At 39.0% G+C, this 20,631-nt stretch overlaps 1 protein-coding gene across 2 annotated transcripts in view; it reads right to left on the bottom strand.

Moving 5' to 3' along the window:
• Positions 1-1,432: 1,432 nt before the first annotated feature.
• LOC5571041 (dendritic arbor reduction protein 1) overlaps positions 1,433-20,631 on the bottom strand; it is a 360,327-nt gene continuing 341,128 nt past the window's right edge. For both annotated transcript variants that reach the window (XM_021843670.1, XM_021843671.1), the window contains exon 6: positions 1,433-3,128. In XM_021843670.1, coding sequence (XP_021699362.1) covers positions 2,941-3,128 — 188 coding nt within the window. In that variant the 3' untranslated portion in view covers positions 1,433-2,940. The remainder of the gene's footprint in view (positions 3,129-20,631) is intronic.

Genomic DNA, 20,631 nt, shown 5'->3' with positions numbered 1-20,631 from the left:
ACAATCACGTCCAATAAATTAAAAGTACGGGTGCGTTTTTTTTTTAAATTAGATTTGAAATTTTTCCTATATAGTAGTATGGTAATGAAAAGTACGCGATTAAAGTATCATCAGTGGAAAACCTAAGTAGCTAATTAACACATATAAACTCAATTCTTGCTTAATACATAAGGTAAATTTCTTATTATCTCAAGGAAGTATGTACAAGTTGGTTTTCTAGGGCATGGTTTGATTTGTTTCCGGAGACATTCCCGAGCAGAAGCGAAGTTCTGACCATCAAATCGAGATATTGATTTGATTGACATAAGAGATAAAAGATCTGAAGATAATATCTAAATTTTATTCCTGGAAATTGTAAGCCATATCAAAATTTGATGTTTGCAGATCAAATGAATAGCTCGCTGATATTGGTTAGATCTTACAAAAGCTAAATATGATATGCTAATGATATTCTAGGAGTAAATTTTAGATATCATTTTCAGATCTTTTATCTCTTATATCTATCAAGTTAATATCACTTTTAGATGTCCACATCAAAATTAGCTATTGCTGAGCTTTTTTCACCTGCTCGGGTTGTTACACTTTTGTGCTAAACTGTGATGATCATTTTTCAATTATAAATTGACAATAATGGCAACTTAAGAACACGACATTCAGTGGAACGATTTCCGTTTCTTAAAATTATTTACCGAGCTAGTTATGGGAACGAAGAAAAACACATTTACAATCGTATGTGGAGTTTTATAGGCTCAACTTGCACTGCAGTTGGCGATTTGCTCTACTCTGAATTATGGTAACATTATGTTTTATCGATACACTTAGTAAGGCGGTTTATTTCGGTACTCCAATGTGTGAGAGAGAGACGATATTGGTCGGGTAACTCATAGGAATGGCAGTTTTGAAATGAGAGCTTGAACTGATGGGTTTGATTTGATGTTTTGTACTGTTGATGTTAGAGAAGAAAATAAAATTTTGCTTGAGATCTTTCAAAGTCGATGGCAAATAGTTCAATTGAAACATTAATTTATTTGAGCTGAAGATTTGATTTATTTTGTGGAGCTTTTCTTTATCTTGCTGTTCGCATTGAATTCAATTTTCATTTTTATTAATTTTGTAGATCAATGCATTCTTGATTATAAAGGCCGGTTTGCTACTGACAAGAAAAGGAATCGCCTATCTCGATGCGTGGAAAATTTCTCCCACGAAATGGTCAAGAAAGTCACATTTTTCTGATCGCAGTACGCAGTTAAGAAGAAATGTCACTTTAAAGGGGGCTCTCTGTAGGAAATTTCTTGACCCTTTCAATCAAGGAATTTCTTTACTTTTCTTGAGCGAAACAGCATACTTAGCTTAAGCCGGAGAATTTTTGTGTTATTTTTTATTGCGAGAAAATGTAACTGTTACTTGCGATCAGGCATTGCATTTAATCTCATCTCTCGATCTTCTGAGCAAGATACGGATCAAATATTAGGATATTATCTTGGAGCTCTTTGATCAAATTTTGAACTTCATCTTTGACTCTCTTGTTTCAAGATGAAATCTTTTCATCTGAGCAATCCGTACATCAGAAAGCCATAACAGAAAGATTCTAAACAGCCCGGCTGTCACGTCCGGAAATATTTTATGACCTAATAGAAGTGAAAATTACCTGAAGATGTCAACCAACGGAAGTAAGAAGATAATTCGTTCCTTGAGTAAATCAAATTTTCTTTTTTTATATTTTTATAGGTTTGGATGGATTTTATTGTGGCCATGCACATAATGTGTTCGTATTTTCTCCGAAGACCACAAACGCAAACTTTCAAGCATTAGGGTCAGGGAATGGCGCGTTTGAGCAGAAATCTTTCTTGAATAATGAAGAAAATAGAATAGGATGAGTCTGGATTACGAAAAATAATTTCCTTCGTAATACATTAATAATAAAATGATTCTCTCATTCTTTGTAATTCTTTGCCCCTATTACTTGCACCTTAGCAGACAAAATTTGTCTGTAAATCACGTAACAAGTTATAAAAGTTTCGATAAAAACTGATATTTTCCCAAGAAACTGCACGTATTTCTTGTTGAAGAGGAATTTAGGAATTCCTGATGAATCTTCTGACCCAATCAATATTCATCTAGCAGATACGGTGGTGGCGTCAACGGATTTAACTTATTCAGCATGTAGCATTGCAAGCAAAAGAAAATACTCACCATGTAGAATTTACTTATACCAGACATCTCAACTAAGTAAAATAACCGTACAATAGCCATAACAGCATAGTAGTGTAATCTAATTTAAAACAGAAATATACCCATATGTCACCGAACAAGCTTCAAGATCATCATCTGATAGAGAGATGGAATCATATCAAAGCGCTCTTGGATTGCTGATAATATCTTTCACCATCCGAAGATGATCAAAGTGATCAGATGAGATTGTAATGCCTGCTTGCGATACAGTAGTTTTTTTTTATATATAAATATGGGCAACCTTAATGTGCAGCCTTATTCTCATGGAACGCAAATAGTCAACATAGTAGGCGCCTTCACTCATTAACCTAAGCAAACAAAGCAGGTGCCGACGATTCACTTTACTGAATGAATGCAAGACTTGAAAAGCTCAACAAAATAAAAATCAATCACTAGAGAGATTATTAATAGCTCGATGGACGACCGTCTTGGTTCAATATTTATTCGGGAGAGATTTTTGGGGAGACCTTACGCTATGGGCTAACGTGCATATACGCCTCTTGCTATGTCAGTAGGAATTCCTTCTGTTTTCACTTTCGTTCACAAACGGCAGCGTTGGATTGCGTTGGAATAAATCTAAGCATGCTTAGATCGATCGGCCTTCTGTGGGCTGTTCTGCACTGGAGATGCCGGTTGTTGAACTGATCAATTCACCATTAAAAGTACGAAAGGATGCCTCTCTCATTGCACACGCCTAGGGTTAATAGTTTACTTATTTTTTGGTAGATGTCGCTTCATGTGCAATGCCAAATGGTCACTCCGGGCGAAGCTCCTTTCGCAGACGATGCACTTGAACGGTTTGGCACCGGTGTGTTTACGGTAGTGCCTCGTCAATTCGTCGGACCGCGCAAAACGCCACTCGCACTCCGGCCACTGACAAGTGTACGGTTTTTCGCCTGTCGGGATGAGAGAGAGGAGAAAAGTCAAATATTAGTGATTGAAAACAAGCCGAAGCAATTTGAAGTGGCGGTAAGGTAGCTGCCATGCCGCGGCGACTGTCTTTGCTCGCGGTTTTCTTGGACATGGGAATGCACTTTTATGGCTTAAGAATATCTCGGCACGTAGAGAAACGATCATCATCAACATCTTCGCTAGTGCGGTGCCAACTGACACGGATTGATGGCACAGCATGAGCGGTAATATCTGTAATTTAATGTTTTATTGTTATTGTTATGGCACACATTCTGCGATGTGTGACGAAAGCGCTTCGGGGATGACACGCTCATCCCGGAGTTAATGAAACCGTTCTTACACAGAATTGTTTCATTATTGCAAAGGGTAAGTTTGCCAGTCTTCGTCTAACGGAAGACCGCAATAAAATTATCAGAAATTCAGTTGAAACCCATAAGAACCAATTGTTCTTATCAGTAAGGAAACCTGGGGTAATGTGCCCCATGAGGCAAAACGACCCATGGAGCCTTTTTAAGATACTCGCGCAGTAATTTGAAAAAAAAAATCGTCAGGGGCTGATAAATGGGATCATCAATATACTATTTGACAAGGAAACTTCAAGCAAAATATCTCATATTTTCTTGAATATTCTTAGAAACCCCGAAAAGTCGGTTTTGCCCCGGTGGTGCATATTACCCCAGATACGCTTAATAGTCTTCTTCACATTTTTTACTTTACATACAATGCACAAAACTTGGATTTATACTCAATAACTATTATAATAATAGTTGTGCATTACAAGCAACACCATCCCTTCTCTATCTCACCATCATTTGCTTCATATCACTGTAGCTTCAATTTTGATTTTGCATTTCACGATCTACTTTAAATCAATTGAATTCGATCTAAACAAACGATTAACAGTGTGTAGTCAAAATGTGCTGGAATAAGTATGGAGTTATCATGACAGTCGATCGTTAGGTAATTGAAAGGTGGAAGCAACACTACCATGAACACATGAATGGCGCAGATGCGGAAGACCAACACACTTAAATTATTTCACCGACCTCAGCAAAACATTTCATCGAGTACCCAACAGCTGAGATTTCGGTAATTTTCTATACCGAATCTCGGTACTTATTTCACCGAGATCTCGGCGAAAGTTACTGAGATTCGGTAGACGTTTACCGAGATCTCGGTCAAAGTTTTACCGAGATTTGGCAAATAATTACCGAGCTGTTGGGTTCACGGTGAATCCGTTTACCGAGGCCGATTTCCGAATTTAAGTGCGAAGGCAGCAGGAGGAATGGCTTCATCAATACTGCGGATGAGGGAGATGTGCAAACTCCCACTAGGTGAGGTTAATGATGCTATCGAATAGCTGCTGAGAAGGATGGTAACCTGTCAGGGTCAATTTTGATAAGTTCTGCTTATTAAAATGGGCCCTGGCAGGTTGGCTACTTATCTGCTCCGATTGATAGCCAAGATCTATGATTTAGAACAGCTACCGGAAGAGTGGAAGGAGGGAGTAAAAAGGGTGAGAAGTTAGAATGTGAGAACTAGCGAGCTATAGGGTAAACAGGTATAATACGCCCCCTCTAAAGAAAAACTGCTCTATCGCAGTGGCAAACGCATTTACTTCTCTAGTTTTTGGTGTCAAAGTGTTATTTACTTAGTTGGTCATGCTCTGCTTGCAGCTTGCTCTTGCCAAAAAGAGTACAAGATGTTTTCTTTAAACGGTCCAAATCTTGACGTTTCAAAACAAACCGGGCAATATGCCCCTCCCGTAGAAAAAGTTCCGCAGCGTTGTAGAAATGTTCCCAAGGAGAATTCCACCACTTGCTAAGCTTAAAAGGGTCCATTAGCAGTCGTCTTTCGGTTAAAGTTTTTGTAATAAGTACCGTTTTGATTCATATTTCAGACAGCTTCAAATTCCGGACACTGTACTTTGTATGGGAAACATTTCACACGAAATGATTCAATTTTTGCCGTTCAAAAGTTCTCACTTTTGAGGCTCGATTTAGTCAACATTTTCCATAGATATTTATGAAAATTTATAATGCTCAGCTGCCTAAGATGCTTCTCTAGTGGTTTGCCGATCTCAATTAAATATTCGACTTTTCTATCTATGATTTTCATGAGCTGTCCGGAATTCGAATCAAAGTGGCCGGAATACGAGGCAAAAGTATGGAACAATTTCTATTTATTTAAAATTATTCATGTCGTGGAATCAGAATCTTCATCCACCATTCGAAAGTTAATTGTTTTGAAGGTTCGATAACGGGGAGAAATCATACAGAATGGTTAATTTAATATGCTTTCTGATTAGTTATACTCCACTGAGGCCTTAAGTGTCCGTAATATGAATCAAAACGGTACAATAATAAAGGGTGGGCTTCATTTACAACGGGGCTAACTCATCGGACCCAAAATTTTACGCCAAAAAGCTGATTTTTGATATTTTTGGATTTTCTATTGATTGTTCATAGTTCCCAAAGATTTTATATGCGCAACATCATTTTTTCGCGGATATTTAAGATGTGTAATCAAATTTACGTGTTTAGGAAGCCTCAATCCTTTGAAAATGAAGTGAGGGCGTATTGCCCGGTTGGGGCGCATTATACCAATTCTCGCATAACTTATGATCTCGCCCTAAAAGCCATTGGTAACCACGTGTGTAGCTCATTGTTTTTGAGCATTTGAATGGATTTACACGTTATTAACAACGCTATAGTGAAGAAAGGGTCATTCTCGACCTGCCAGTGGTGTTGGTTTGGATGCATATTGATTCATTTGCTCAGAAACAACGAGCTACACACGTAGTTACCAATGGCTTTTAGGGCGTTATCCCAGATTATGCGAGAATTTATCCTAACGATTCTTAACGCAGCCTAAACGTGCTTTCCCAGATCATCTTTCGCCGTCTATCGATACTAGCAAGCAGATTTGTGTAATGTTATCAGGTAAGCGAAGTTACGTTAGCTACCCGAAAGACGATGTAGGGTAAACAGGTATAAAACGCCCCCCTAAGGAAAAACTGCTTTATCGCTGTAGCAAATGCATTACTTCTATAGTTTTTGGTGTCAAAGTGTTATTTACTTAGTTAATCATGCTCTGCATGCAACTTTCTCTTGCCAGGTAGCTTCTAAAAAGAGTACCGTTTTGATTCATATTACGGACAGCTTCAAATTCCGGACACTCTTCTTTGTATGGGAAACATTTCACGCGAAATATTGCAATTTTTGCTGTTCAAAAGTTCTCAATTTCAAGGCTCGTTTTAGTAAACTTTTTCCATAAATATCTTTGAAAATTTATAATGCCCAACTACCTTAGATGTCTCTTTGGTGGTTTAACGATTTCGATTGATGATTTGACTGTTCCATTAATGATTATCATGAGCTGTCCGGAATTCGATTCAAAGTGTCCGGAATATGAGGCAAAAGTGAGGAAGCGTCCGGAATAAGAATCATGAAAAGGCCACACATTTTGATTTATTTAAAATTATTGAAGTTGCGGAAGCGTATTCTTCACCCACCGCTCGAAAGTAAAGGGCTTCTGACGCTCGATAGCGTTAAGGAATCATACAGAATGATTTATTTTGTATGCTCTATGCTGGGTTATATTTCCCTGAGTCCTTAAGTGTCCGTAATATGAATCAAAACGGTACAAGGCGTTTTCTGTAAATGTTCCAAATCTTGACGATTCAAAACAATCCGGGCAATATGCCCCTCTCGTAGAAAAAGTTCCACAGCGTAGTAGAAATGTTTCCAAGAAGAATTCCACCACTTGCTAAGCTTAAAGGGGTCCATTAGCAATCGTCTTCCGGTAAAAGTTTTTGTTATAAGTACAATAGTAAAGGATGGGCTTCATTTACAACGAGGCTTGCCTATCGGACCCAAATTTTACGCCAAAAAGCTGATTTTTGATATTTTTGGGTTTTCTATTGATTGTTCATACTTCCCAAAGATTGTATATGCGCAACATCATTTTTTCGCAGATATTTAAGATATGTAATCATATTTACGTGTTAAAGAAGCCTCAATCCCTTGAAAATTAATTGGGGCGTATTGCCCGCTTGGGGCGCATTATACCAATTTACCCTAAAACAACAGCAACGCAAATCATCGAACACAACCAAAACATCACCAACTAGCACTGAAAAAGAAAACAAAAACAACCATGGACCTTTGCACGGGTTCACTAATTTGACGTTTGAGCGGTGCTGAATTCACTCGTTACCATGGTCACATAAATAACACGGCACCGCTCAAATGTCAAATAGTGAACTCGTGCATCGGTCCATTACGACGCACCAGCGGCTCATCCCGCCGGACGGCTCAAGCGACGATGACGTTGACGATGAGGACAAGAGCGACAACGACGATGACGGAAACAACAGCAGAAGCAACGCAAGAAAAATCCATAACATTGGTAGCAACGTACATGAGAGTGAAATAATTAAACCGACTGGGAAGAGACGGTTGTCAACTGAGACCGACAGTGGAACAACAGCAGACAATGAACTGAAACGATCGCGTAGCCAGGGCAACCAGTAGAGATGGTCGGGTCTCACTTTTTTCAAACCCGAACCCGACCCGTACCCGACTTATTTTATTTTGCCAAACCTGGACCCGACCTGAACCCGAGACATTGATACAAACAAACCCTGACCCGACCCGAACCCGTCGGATGTTACTCTGTTCACTACAGGCTATCGACATGCATGGAGACACCATCTTCTATGGTGACAGAGGGCTCGATTGGCTTGTCAGATAGATCGGGCCCGGGACATCCTGTCTACTGCGAATCGCTGCAGTTGATATAGGGCATGTCCATTGCCTGGTTCACTATGTTCACCAAACCCGACCAAACCCGACTTTTTTCAAGCCCGAACCTGGCCCGTACCCGATGGTTTTGTAGCAGTGAATCAAATTGTCATCAAAACAGACGAAAAACAAACAACAAAGCAAGCTTGCTCACAACCGTTTGTCCCAACTGTTGCGGATAAGGATACAATCAAAGGCAAAATTGTCATGACAATCAAAGAGCGCAACATTGTTGCAACCTATTCAACTCGCGATTAGCCAGTAATTTTAAACACAAAACCAAATTTGTTTTATTGATGCTGTTCGATAATGTGTCATTGTTTATCAAAACGGAGAAAGTTCTCGAAAATTGCAATGCGAAGCCCAGAAAATCGCTGCGCACGGTATGATAGATCATTGTCATATTCTATTCAAGCGATGATAAACTGATGTTAAGGAATAAAATTGTTGCAACAAGAAAAGGAGATGACAATGTCTTTGTTGTTGCGTGTTGGGTGACAATTGATTCACTGTTTTGTAGCCTTTCAAACCCAACCCGAACCCGAACCCGACAAATTTCCAAACCCGATTCCGTCGGGTTCGGGTCGAGTTTCGGGTTTGAAAACCCGAGACCCGACCATCTCTAGTAACCATAAAGTCGATAGGGAAAAATGGTCCAAAATGTCACTTCCACATTTTAACGTCATTCGAGGTAGCTTTACAATATTTGCTACAATATCACGAAAACATTTCCCAAATTTGAGCTATTTTATGGTTTTATATCCTTTTCAAAAGTTGGTTGAAAAATGGAAATGGTTTAAAATTACCGAAAGGATGGGGTAGAATGCCATTTTGTATGGAGAACGAAGAGTCAGCAACCAAATTTCTCCATGAGTTTGCTCTGAGGCATGGAAACGCTTATTCGTTGATAAAATCACCTTAATATTTAGGCAAAAAAGTGAAAAATGTGAATTTCACCGGGTAAATAAGGAAAAATCTATGAGCTTATGTCCCAGGGTTGTAGCGGCAACTAAAGGGGTAAATACATTTCAACATCGTTTAGCAAAGAACACAAATTAAAACGTTCTAGGAACGATTTAATGAGGCGAGCCATTTTACCCCGTCAGTGCGTGTTTGGCCATGTTCCCCTACTAGAAAGGATTCCGATTGAAAAGTGTATCAAACTCGATCAAGAAAAATATGAATGTGATATTAATTATATTACTTTTTAACTACAGACACGAATGCACTGAATAGTGTAAAGTGTCTTTAGAAAACAACCCAGCCAATTGACTGGACAACGCGTTTCAGAGTTTTTGCGTAACAAAAAAGAAGGAAAAGATATGTGTAGCATGAGCGAGGATCGTTTTTCAACAAAATTCATCTGCTTAGGAAACTCCGTTCAATGCGTTTGATAGAAAATGGTAACTTGTTAAATCATCTGATGGAAGGGCCGGAGTTGGTTCACCGTTTAGCCAGGAAGGAAGAATTACTGGAAGAGCATCTGGTTGGGGCAATTTTGATAGCGAGTCCTTCGGAGTCCCTAGACTACGTGAAGAGAAAGCTTCTAGATGAGTGGAGAAAAAAGGAGAGTATATGCATGAAAACGTTTGAAGTCCACATCGCAGCCTGACACAGAAAAAGTGATGTTTTGGCATGTTGCTATTATAAACGTGAATGTCATTTGCAGGAGAATTGTCCTGTTTTGCAGGAGGAAAGGAAAACCCATGTAAAGAAGCAATTACAGGCGAAATCAACAACTTTGCAGCAACTGAGGCAGTGCTGAAGATCGTGGAGTGCGTTTCAGGAGGAACCGGATCCTATTATTGGTTCTATTGATTCACTTCGGCAGTAGGGTTTTTTCAAAGCTATTGAGCTCAAAAAAAAAAGCTTCTTATTGCAAAGTTTTAGATAATTCGGTTGAGAAAACCCCCCATGTCAAGGTGAATCATGGAAGTGCCCAAGTAGCTATGCATCCTACCAGGCCTCCAAAACTTCTCCTTATCCTACAACCTCCGAACCGCACATCTGCCACCGCGTTTAGCTTCTCCTGAATCACTGAACACCTCCTAACTGCAACAGAATGCTCCTCCTGGTCTACCGTACAATACACCTCCTGGCAAACTTTATTTTGTACCAACTCCTCATTGATACTGAGTTCTTCCGTGCATCGCCGAATTCGTCGTTCGATCAATCAGTATCCACATTTCGTCAGCTTTGCATCTTGGCCACTTTGCATCTTGGCCTTCTACTCTTTTTAGGGGGGCCTGGGATAAAATGCATCATTGAAAGAAGATGGGCCGAAATGAAGACTCAACAACATGTATGTAGTGTTTCAATACACGAATCTAGTTGATTTGTGTTCATCCTACATGATGTTGAACGAGTTTCCATCCTAATTATACTAGACTGCCGGAAAAGTTAACTTTTTTCAAACATTACTTTTGCGTGGATTTTTATTAATGCACTGCTTTTTGGGGCAAAACGCACCACAACTTTGAGGCCAGATGCACCATAGTGTTTTAAACGTTATTTCCTTTATCGAAAAAATACGAGTTTTGGATGATTTTTGTTTACAATATGATACAATTGTGCATAATAAAAAAATAAAGATAATCAAAAAAAAAAAAATGTGCAAAATATCAAATCAAAACTATCAAAATAACAATTTAAAGAATGGGGAACGTTACATCACAACAATTGTACTTTTCGAAATAATTGTTCTATCTCCCAGTAAATTTTCCAAAATGTATCAAATTTTCATGGTATCAACAAATGGCAACGTTGCATCAATCTGTGTAGTGCCACTTAAAACCTGCTTATTTCAGAGAAACTGACATGGTGCGTTTTGACCTGACAGTGTATATTACCTCAGGAGCCCCTGACCTCGTTCAAGCTATCTCCTCGTCCAGACTCCACCACAGCATCCAGACTAACCTCCTTGTCGAGGTTTTTTCTTTTTAGACAAGCCTAGACACTTGCCCGAATGCATCACTAGCTCGAATTTCATGATTAGAGTAAAGTGGGGCAAAAGTTCGAGTGGGGTAAGAGTTTCTTTTTAAGATTTCTAGCTCAATTCAAAACAAATCTTATAAATGTCATTGTGGTTCGAATGCTATTCAAGTAAGAGACTTTTTCTCCAAATATCATAAAAATCGATTGAAATTTGGAAAAGTTATGGCTATTTGTTGTTTTTCGGCGTATATATAATATTGTAATTTTTGGTCAAACTTTCGTTGCATGGAACCAATTGAAGATAAAATCTTTTTTGATATTTTATGTAAGGGCGTTTCTAGCCCTATCATAAGGTTGCTTTGACGTGTATTAGATTTTGCATAAATGCTTGAAAACAATTTTTGGCCCATAGTGGGGCAAAAGTTCGAATCAGCGGGTCAAAAGTTCGACCCATGTATAAAATCGCGGAAAAATTTTCAAATTGCCTAAAATCAACATACTATCTTCAAATGTAGTTAAATTTGTCTGATCGTGTGAAAACTGTCACCAAAATTTTACATTTCCACTTAGTTTTGCGAAAAACTACTATTTTTGAGTATATTACAATTAACCCGGTTTTGGGCAATTTTTTGATGAAAATTTAGTGTTTATTTTTCGGCAAACTTAAGTTTACGGCTGGTGTAAAGTATTCCTGTCATAAAAGGATCGATATTTAGTGTTTTAGCCAGCGAACTTTTGCCCCACACTAGATTCGAACTCTTGCCCCACCGGTGGGGCGAAAGTTCGAATAAGACAATAAATTTTGAAACTGTTATAACTAAAAATGGGTAAATATTTGGACACAAGTTTGTTTGTTCAGCAAAATTAAAGCCAATATGTTGAAGGTTCACTGTATGGTATTTGTTTTGTTTTAACTACTATTGTTTTCCTGGAAACTTTGATTATACCACTAAGGTCGAACATTTGCTCCACCTTACTCTATTACGCTGCCGTGAATCGCAAGTCAGTCCCATCTGCATTTTTGTCAAAATTGAGTTGAGTTCAGTTTTCAACATATCTTCCAATGTTTTTTTCAGGTACACTAATGATATAAAATGATTTGTTCGGAAAAAATAAAAAAAAAACAGCATGTCAGATTGTTTCGTAATGAAAATAATCGTATATCAGTCCCACAACAGATTTCCGCACCGTGCAACACATCCTAATATTTTTCTAGGAAAGATATCATAGATATCATATCATTAAGATTTGAGCATGTTCCAATCCTTTCTTAATATTTTTTTAAGCAAAACGATTTTGGAAACTTCACAGCCAAATTTCTCAATGCCTTCTTTTACAGATGGGACTGACTTGCGATTCACGGCAGTACAGCAATATAACATGACGTGTGTCCCTGTTACATCATGATACGCGTAGAATTAGATAAATATGAGTACGAGGATGAAGAATAGCTTATCTACCCTGTGTACTCTAAAACACATATTATTGTTTTGTTTAGTTCGGCAGAGCACAGTGTCTGCGCAAAATCGTAAGCCGTCATCTGTCATCCGCAAACAAACAACAATGAACATCTTCTCGCTATTGGCGCGCGCGAGAGAGGATTTGATTCATTGCATCTGTGTGCGGGCGGATGGATGCTGTACTGCGTCTCTTGAATCTTGTATTCCATAGTTTATGTGTGTTGCTTATATGGAGAGGGAGACGATTGCGGCAGCCATGCACACAAGAAGGCGAGATTTATGACTATTTTAACGATTATGATGGCTCTTAAAAAATATTGCAAAATACCTGACGTGCGGCGGCTGCAATTTCTGTGGATAGGTAAATAGAGATGCGTGATGGAGAAATTAGTTGTGGATTCCTGCCGGGTTTGCTGTGTTGTGAGGGAAGGTGAACTATCCTAATGGTTAATGCGCGATGCAGTACGGAAGCCGTGGGAATTGATCGATGGCGATTAGGAGGAGGAAACGGAGGAGGAGCAAAATGAGCTTGAAGCGCTCAGACCGGAGAGGCAAATGAACTCGTTAAATTGTCTTGGAGATTTGTGTGATGTGACAAGAGACGAACCCCGTCGGCCAGCCGGTGTCGTTTAAGTGGGAATATAAACAGCTATGATCTATGACTCGGCTCCACTTGATTGATGGCAAGAATAACAGAATATTTTACGATAAGAAGTTACTTAAGTTGCTGATTAGAACCTTGTATGGAGAGTGCTTTGGACATAAATTATCGATTTTGTTTATTGGAAAACTTCAAATCAAATGTACAGTTAGGGGTCGCAAAACCTGTGTGCTGGTGGGTAAACGATCTCCTACCAATGCATACACTTTCTTGGGTATTTTTGTCATCAAAATTAATTATAGAACCGTTTAAAAATATCATACATTTGCATAAAGTCAAAATTCTTGCGATATTGCAGAAAACATTTAGTTATGGAAATATCTGAACTAAAACACTAATGTATGCACTAGTTAAAATCTTTTTTGCCAGATCAGAATATATTTGGCGGCATAATTGGTAAGAAGGGCCAAAACAAGTAGGGCTTTCAGGGTATTGAATTGAGAAATATCCTGAAGAGCACGATTAAAAAAAACTATGCCATTGGATTTGCTTTGCGATTTATTCCATGAGCGATGTTTTGCATTTAAGTCACCAATGACAACAAATTCTAACTTGTTGCGAGTCAATTTCCGCAAGTCAGTTTGAAGCAAATTGCTTTGCTGCCCAGTGCATTGAAAAGGCAAATAAACATCTATACTCCAACTTTGACTGCCTTCATGCCTTTGATGCCTGGTTCATGTTAACAGGAGATTTGAGGGCTTGGTAAAAAATCTGATATTAAAATTTAGCCAGATTTCTGCAGAAGCTTTTTTTTATATATTTGAAAACCATATCCTTATATGATGTCATAGTCACCATAAAAAGCAGTATAGGATAAAACGATACAGTTGCCATTTATTTCTCCCAGCGTGGTGTCAGTTACTACTATTGTTAACTGTTCATTCATTTCATGTTGTTCAATAATATTAAACCAGTTGCTAGATAATAAGTTTCATTGTACCATATCTTGGTATTGATTTTGATACGGTTCTTTCCTCTTTTTAAAATCAGAAATAACAAGGATTATAAAGATGTTTTGAAAGTCTTGAAAATGATAGTCACGTAGTTACAAAACGAGAAATAAAATGAATGAAACATAATGATGGGATTTTTTCTACATTGGCAACATGACTAAAAGAGGATTAAAATGATTAAACTTCAAATTATTGAATTCGAAACAAAAGTTCTCATTAGATGTTTGTGTGTTATGCAACATTGTAGTAAAAACAGTTTTACCTTGTAATCAACACCACCAAGAACTGCGAAAGGAATTCCACAAATCCGTTTTCAAATTGCGTTATGCAAATTATGCTGCATTTTAAAGCACGCAACTATAGCGTAATTGTGAAATAAAGTCATCCAACGCTCCGCGAAACAAATTATTTAATCGAAGGAATGATCTCTATCTAGCGCTGACCGACCGCCATCTTCCCCTTCGAGCCCCCCGGTCCGTCATCAACGTTCTTTTTCAACGGTATGGAAACGATCCTTGAATGCCAATCGTTTAAAAGACGGTCACCAGCAGCCGAACAAAAAACCGTAGAATCAGATTGCGTTCCTGCTGATCAACGTTGGACCTGAACCTGCAAAGCGCCGCTTAGTTATAAGTTGAGGCGCGATTTCAACATGCAAACAGGACAGGCCACGGTCGCCATCGCCGAGAATTGCATCATCGCTCGCCATCACCATCGCCACACATAAACTCAGACCCCTTCCCCGTGTCTCATCCCGTGGAGGCAAAGTTCGGACTCCAGAGGGGCAGCACGCCATTATTTAGCGTGAAAATCAACTCCTCGCTAAGCTAAGAATTCCTGCCGCGGCAACCGAGCTAGACAAATCTCGATCCTATAAATCAAATTTCCCATTGAGTTTTACTCTCCCTGGCAGCAGCCTCTTACAGCAGTCAACAGTCATCGACGATGGGCCTGGGTCGAAGCTGTTGAGTTGACTGTATGGCAATTACGCAGCGCCGGAGAGCCATAACGTTCGGACCTCAAGAACATGACTCAAGCGGTCCGCATCTCACGGGCTTTCACGGTGGGTTTGATAACGTTTTGAACGAAAGAAATGACAATCCAGCATCCATTACACGAAATATATGGTATCTTAGCATCAGAAATACCGACGAAAATGTTTCATCGGAGGAAAAGAAAATAATTGTGATTTAAAGATATCGTGCCATTTTCAAGGGATATCCCTTTACGTTAGGAGAAAAGTCTCACGGAGAGATTGCCAGGATGCCATATCTTTCAAGTGGTAGGCACAAATTTGATGGCCATTTTCTTTAGTCAATACCGGTTGCAGACACACCGTGCCATTTGTAGGTTGGATGGTCGCCAATGCCAGTTTCTAGAAGGCAGCAAAGGAAACTATGCGCCCCAGATTCCATGGTCAAACATGCTGATCGATGACAAGATCCCTCGTGCGCGAGGCACAAGCAACAGCCTGGTGACTTCCAAACTCTTTACAATAATGGCATTTTTTGTATGGTACATTTTACATAAGTTGCGCAAGATCCTCGGATTGAGAATCACTGGCATTGAGCTGGAACGCGTGCGGTTTAGAGCATACCTACTACCTGTTTGCTGTTCAAATGTCCAGTCCAGTCGTCGGCGAGACGGTCGGGGGCAGATCGAATGATGACAGGCTCCCCCATTCAGCATCGGGCATTCTATGCAACAAGATTAATAATTTCCAATAATAGTATTGATGAAATAATTGATTAATTATTTGTCTCGTGTGGTTGACTGGGTTGCCACATAGCTGGAAGCTGTTACAGATTTAATTCAATTTGAAGCTGAATGGATCGATGCTAGATGGGTGCCTACCGATGGCCGTGAACGTTGGTCCATACCGATCGAATAGATCAACTGATGGCGCTTTGACATCAAACTGTCCCACTGCTCAAAGCGGTTCCATTTACCTCAAATCATCGAACGGGGAAAAGAAATAAATTACACCTCTATTCAAAGATGGCGTAAACACGGCTCAAATCAACCGACCGCCACCGAAGTTGAGTTTCGTTGATTTTCTACACCCTGTTGGTCCATTGACCATTAGAAGGCAATTAAAATGAGTCAGAACAATGTAAAACCACCCGATCAGAGGAGAATATCAGAAAAATAACTCAATGTTAATAATAAAACGAAAAACCGAATTTAGTACTATACCTTTTTAAATCCGCTATAGATTGTACTATCTCCTATCTTCTTTCCTCTATCTTCTATCTTCTATCTTCTATCTTCTATCTTCTATCTTCTATCTTCTATCTTCTATCTTCTATCTTCTATCTTCTATCTTCTATCTTCTATCTTCTATCTTCTATCTTCTATCTTCTATCTTCTATCTTCTATCTTCTATCTTCTATCTTCTATCTTCTATCTTCTATCTTCTATCTTCTATCTTCTATCTTCTATCTTCTATCTTCTATCTTCTATCTTCTATCTTCTATCTTTTATCTTCTATCTTCTATCTTCTATCTTCTATCTTCTATCTTTTATCTTCTATCTTCTTCTATCTTCTATCTTCTTCTATCTTCTATCTTCTATCTTCTATCTTCTATCTTCTATCTTCTATCTTCTATCTTCTATCTTCTATCTTCTATCTTCTATCTTCTATCTTCTATCTTCTATCTTCTATCTTCTATCTTCTATCTTCTATCTTCTATCTTCTATCTTCTATCTTCTATCTTCTATCTTCTATCTTCTATCTTCTATCTTCTATCTTCTATCTTCTATCTTCTATCTTCTATCTTCTATCTTCTATCTTCTATCTTCTATCTTCTATCTTCTATCTTCTATCTTCTATCTTCTATCTTCTATCTTCTATCTTCTATCTTCTATCTTCTATCTTCTATCTTCTATCTTCTATCTTCTATCTTCTATCTTCTATCTTCTATCTTCTATCTTCTATCTTCTATCTTCTATCTTCTATCTTCTGTCTTTTGTCTTCCATCTTATATCTTCAAAACTCCATGCCAAACTCTATTTTTTGTATGTCTGGAAGAGCAAGACCAGTTGAATAGTCTTCAGATTTGTTGGAATGAATCAAATTTAACAACTACCGAAAGCTAAACATTACATATATTTTGCAATTGGATTAAATGGACAAATTGATGTGAAGTTTTGCGAAAGTGAGAATCGAACTCACAACGCCCTGATCTCTAAGTAGGGCGCGTTACTCCTACGCCATGAGAGGACTCATGAACGCAGTAGTTAACTTGAATTCGATTTCAGCTCAATAATCACGTGGTCCTTTTTCGCAAAGTGCACCTCTTTCGGAAGAATTGGATGCCCATCCAAACACAACGCTAGCCAATGCCTAGCCCGAGAGCGCATCATTTTTTAGGTATGGAAATAGCACACTACACTAGCCAGCAACTGCGCTGGCTGAGGTTTCTATTGTGTGGGCTTCCAATGGGTCGCGACGTTTTCAATAGCGCAGTTGCTGGCTAGTGTAGTGTGCTATTTCCATACCTAAAAAATGATGTGCTCTCGGGCTAGGCATTGGCTAGCGTTGTGTTTGGATGGGCATCCAATTCTTCCGAAAGGGTGCACTTTGCGAAAAAGGACCACGTGATTATTGAGCTGAAATCGAATTCAGGTTATCTTCTGCGTTCATGAGTCCTCTCATGGCGTAGGGGTAACGTGCCCTAACTAGAGATCAGGGAGTCGTGAGTTCGATTCTCACTGAGAAGACGTGTAAGTTTTTCGCAAAACTTCACATCAATTTGTCCATTTAATCCAATTGCAAAATATATGTAATGTTTAGCTTTGTTAAACTTCCACTCGGCTGGTTAGCCGTAAATCACGATTCATAATTAAAAACAAGAATCAAATTTGTTACATGAAAAAGTTGATTAGTAATTGAATGTTAAAGTCGAAATTTGAACCGTGTGATTTTTTTTTGTAATTTTAACACCTAATCGGCTAATTAATAACACATTATGTTAAAATCTGTTTGAAATAATATATCTGGTTGTTATAATTTTGATCTCCCTGTTTGATCGGGCATGGCTAAGAAACGGTTGTAATATCGCGCAGCAGAACCTGGCGTGGTCCAAATTAGAGGGACTATGAGCTCGCGCAAACTTCATAAATCATTACACCTCGATGCCGCGAGGGAGAGTTGTCACAGTTGCGGCCGGTCGGTATCAGAATGTATCGATTCTATGGAACAGGAAAAAGAAATATAGCCAGTCAAACATGAGGCAACGACAAAAAGGTCGGGTCAAATATTATGTTGGAACATGATGTGGAGTGTGTTTATGGTGTCGGCGCCGCCTTATGTCTGTCGACGAGGGCTTTCGGTCGTTGTGTTCACTGTCCTCAATAAATGAGATACGGTTATTAGAACTGCACACTTGTGTGCCGAATCAATGAAACGCGTGACTATTAACTACATATTTGGCGATTTTTTTGGAGTTGGAAAAGTTCATGGCCAAAAACTGCACACTTGACTTAGGACGTTTTGCTGTTTTGAACACTAAAGTGTACTGAATGGCTATAGGATCAAGATTAAATGTCGGTACAAGGTCAGGGTGTCGATTATTATCTGGCCAGCGTTAAGTCAGAGGGGACCAAGTGACATTTTCAATACTTTGAGAAAAAATGAAATTAAAGTCTAACACTTTGCAATTGTTTGACTCGTAAAAATGTTGGTTCAATATTTTTACATCAATTCCAACCGTGTAACTTTCGATGTAATAATATTGTGACAAATCATTTTCAAAAAAGTTGAGTGTTACATGTATAACAATCAACCAGAAACTTACTAAAGGTTTTATTATAAATTTTTTGGCCGTTTTATACAACAAACCGTAAAAAATTATCCCAGGTTCCAATCAACGATCTATGCTAACATTTTTCAAAGATGCCAACAGGAGAATGTCTGAGATAATATAAGGATTACAGAAGGATGTAAAACGACGCACGTGCTAATAAGAAACCTCACTTTTAAGGTGAAGATGAATCGAAGCCAAACCTCAAATTTTCAAGAGCACAAATCTTGAGAACCGAACATCTGTTTAGGTTGAAAACTTAATCGATGGTAGTGACCAATCGATTAAGTTTTCAGCTCGAACGGATTTTCGGTTCTCCAGATTTGTGCTCTTGAAAATTTGAAGTTTGGCTCCGTTTCATCTTTACGTTAATCTCACTAGGCTTGACTTGAATTTGAACGAACCTAACTTAATTCATCGCTGCTACAAATCTGCTGTAAACTTCCATCACCGTATCCCTCTTGAAGTCCATGATCTCATCGCCTTCCCTGCGCGGATCAATCCGTCAGTGTCCATATTTCAAAGCCGGCAAATATTTGCCAACATTTTCCGAGTGGCACAGTAATTCCAACGCTTTCAACAATTTATCGAACGATCACTCTAATAAAGCATTCAAACCGAGCGGGGCAATCGCCACTGCATCTCAATGGTCGTCATATCATCTGCTGCCACAAGTCGCAGTCGCAGCCGTTTACCACTTAACTAAACACGATTAACTTAATCGTCCGGTCGTGCCGGGAATGACTGGCTCAAAGCAAAACTACCGATCCGAATGCATCCCATCCATCGCATCCCTCGATCGCTGACTGTGAGTACCTAAGTAAGATGTTGCTATTCCTTCCAGGCTCATTACCTATTTGCTACACAGTGCAAAAGCCTCAAGTTTCGTCGTTTTTGCCTTCCTCAAATCCCTAAGGCTGTCGCGCATTCTTAGCATCGTGGACTACAATAGTTCAAGATCCATCCATCCGTCGTCGACATCATCGCCTGGCGTCCGCGTGCACTTTTGATACTAATGAGCGATAATCATTCAAGAAGAGAAAAAAGTTCTTTTCTCACCTGCTGCAAAACGGCATCACCGGTTGCCATTAAGGGTTTCCTTCCCGCATGTACAGCACAGGGTATTGGAATGATGGTATTTAACTTATTTCAATCACGTCGAACGGCCGAGTGCGATCACTTGGAAATGCAAACACTTTACTGAGCGATGGTTGCGCGTGGAGCATTTCGCGCGAAGGCGACAATATATTTTAATCGGCTCCATTCAGTGGTTCTTTTAAAATGAAAAAACCGTTCAGTACTTTCTTATACTTTAATAAATCTGTTAGGATACAATGCATATTTAATAATACCTCCATAAATAACATTTAAGATCAAAAAGCATTGAAATTGTTACTTGGGCTCTCTCCTTTAAAAATGCCAACATAGGTCCTAACCCTTCTATTGAAAAGTTCCGAACAGTGTACGTTGAGAACCACTGAAACATGCGAGATTATTGATCGGCGTGTGATAAAAGCGCGTGAAAAATCCTATCCACAACTATCCCGTAAAAACACAACTGGACAAGAATGGAACGGCAGAAAAAGCAAACCCGTAAATCGATAATTGAATAATAATTATGATCGCGATTATCGCCGTTTTACGCTCAGCGCTAAACGTGAAGGATCGGATTTCAATAAATGTCCAAAGGCATTGGAAACCGCCACACGACGACGGTGAAGCGAAGTGTTTGCTCAATTTGATTAATAATATGTTTCAAAAAAGTTTATTATTTGCTGATGTTATCATTTCGCTTGAGAAATTCACTGGAAAATATGTATGCATGCCCATCGGGGTTGATTCCGTCCAACTTGGGCCTAGAATACGGCA

Source organism: Aedes aegypti, chromosome 2 (genome assembly GCF_002204515.2).
Source record: "Aedes aegypti strain LVP_AGWG chromosome 2, AaegL5.0 Primary Assembly, whole genome shotgun sequence".
NCBI lineage: Eukaryota > Metazoa > Arthropoda > Insecta > Diptera > Culicidae > Aedes > Aedes aegypti.
Note: the sequence above shows the minus strand (reverse complement) of the source record. Positions and strands in the feature narration are given on the sequence as shown.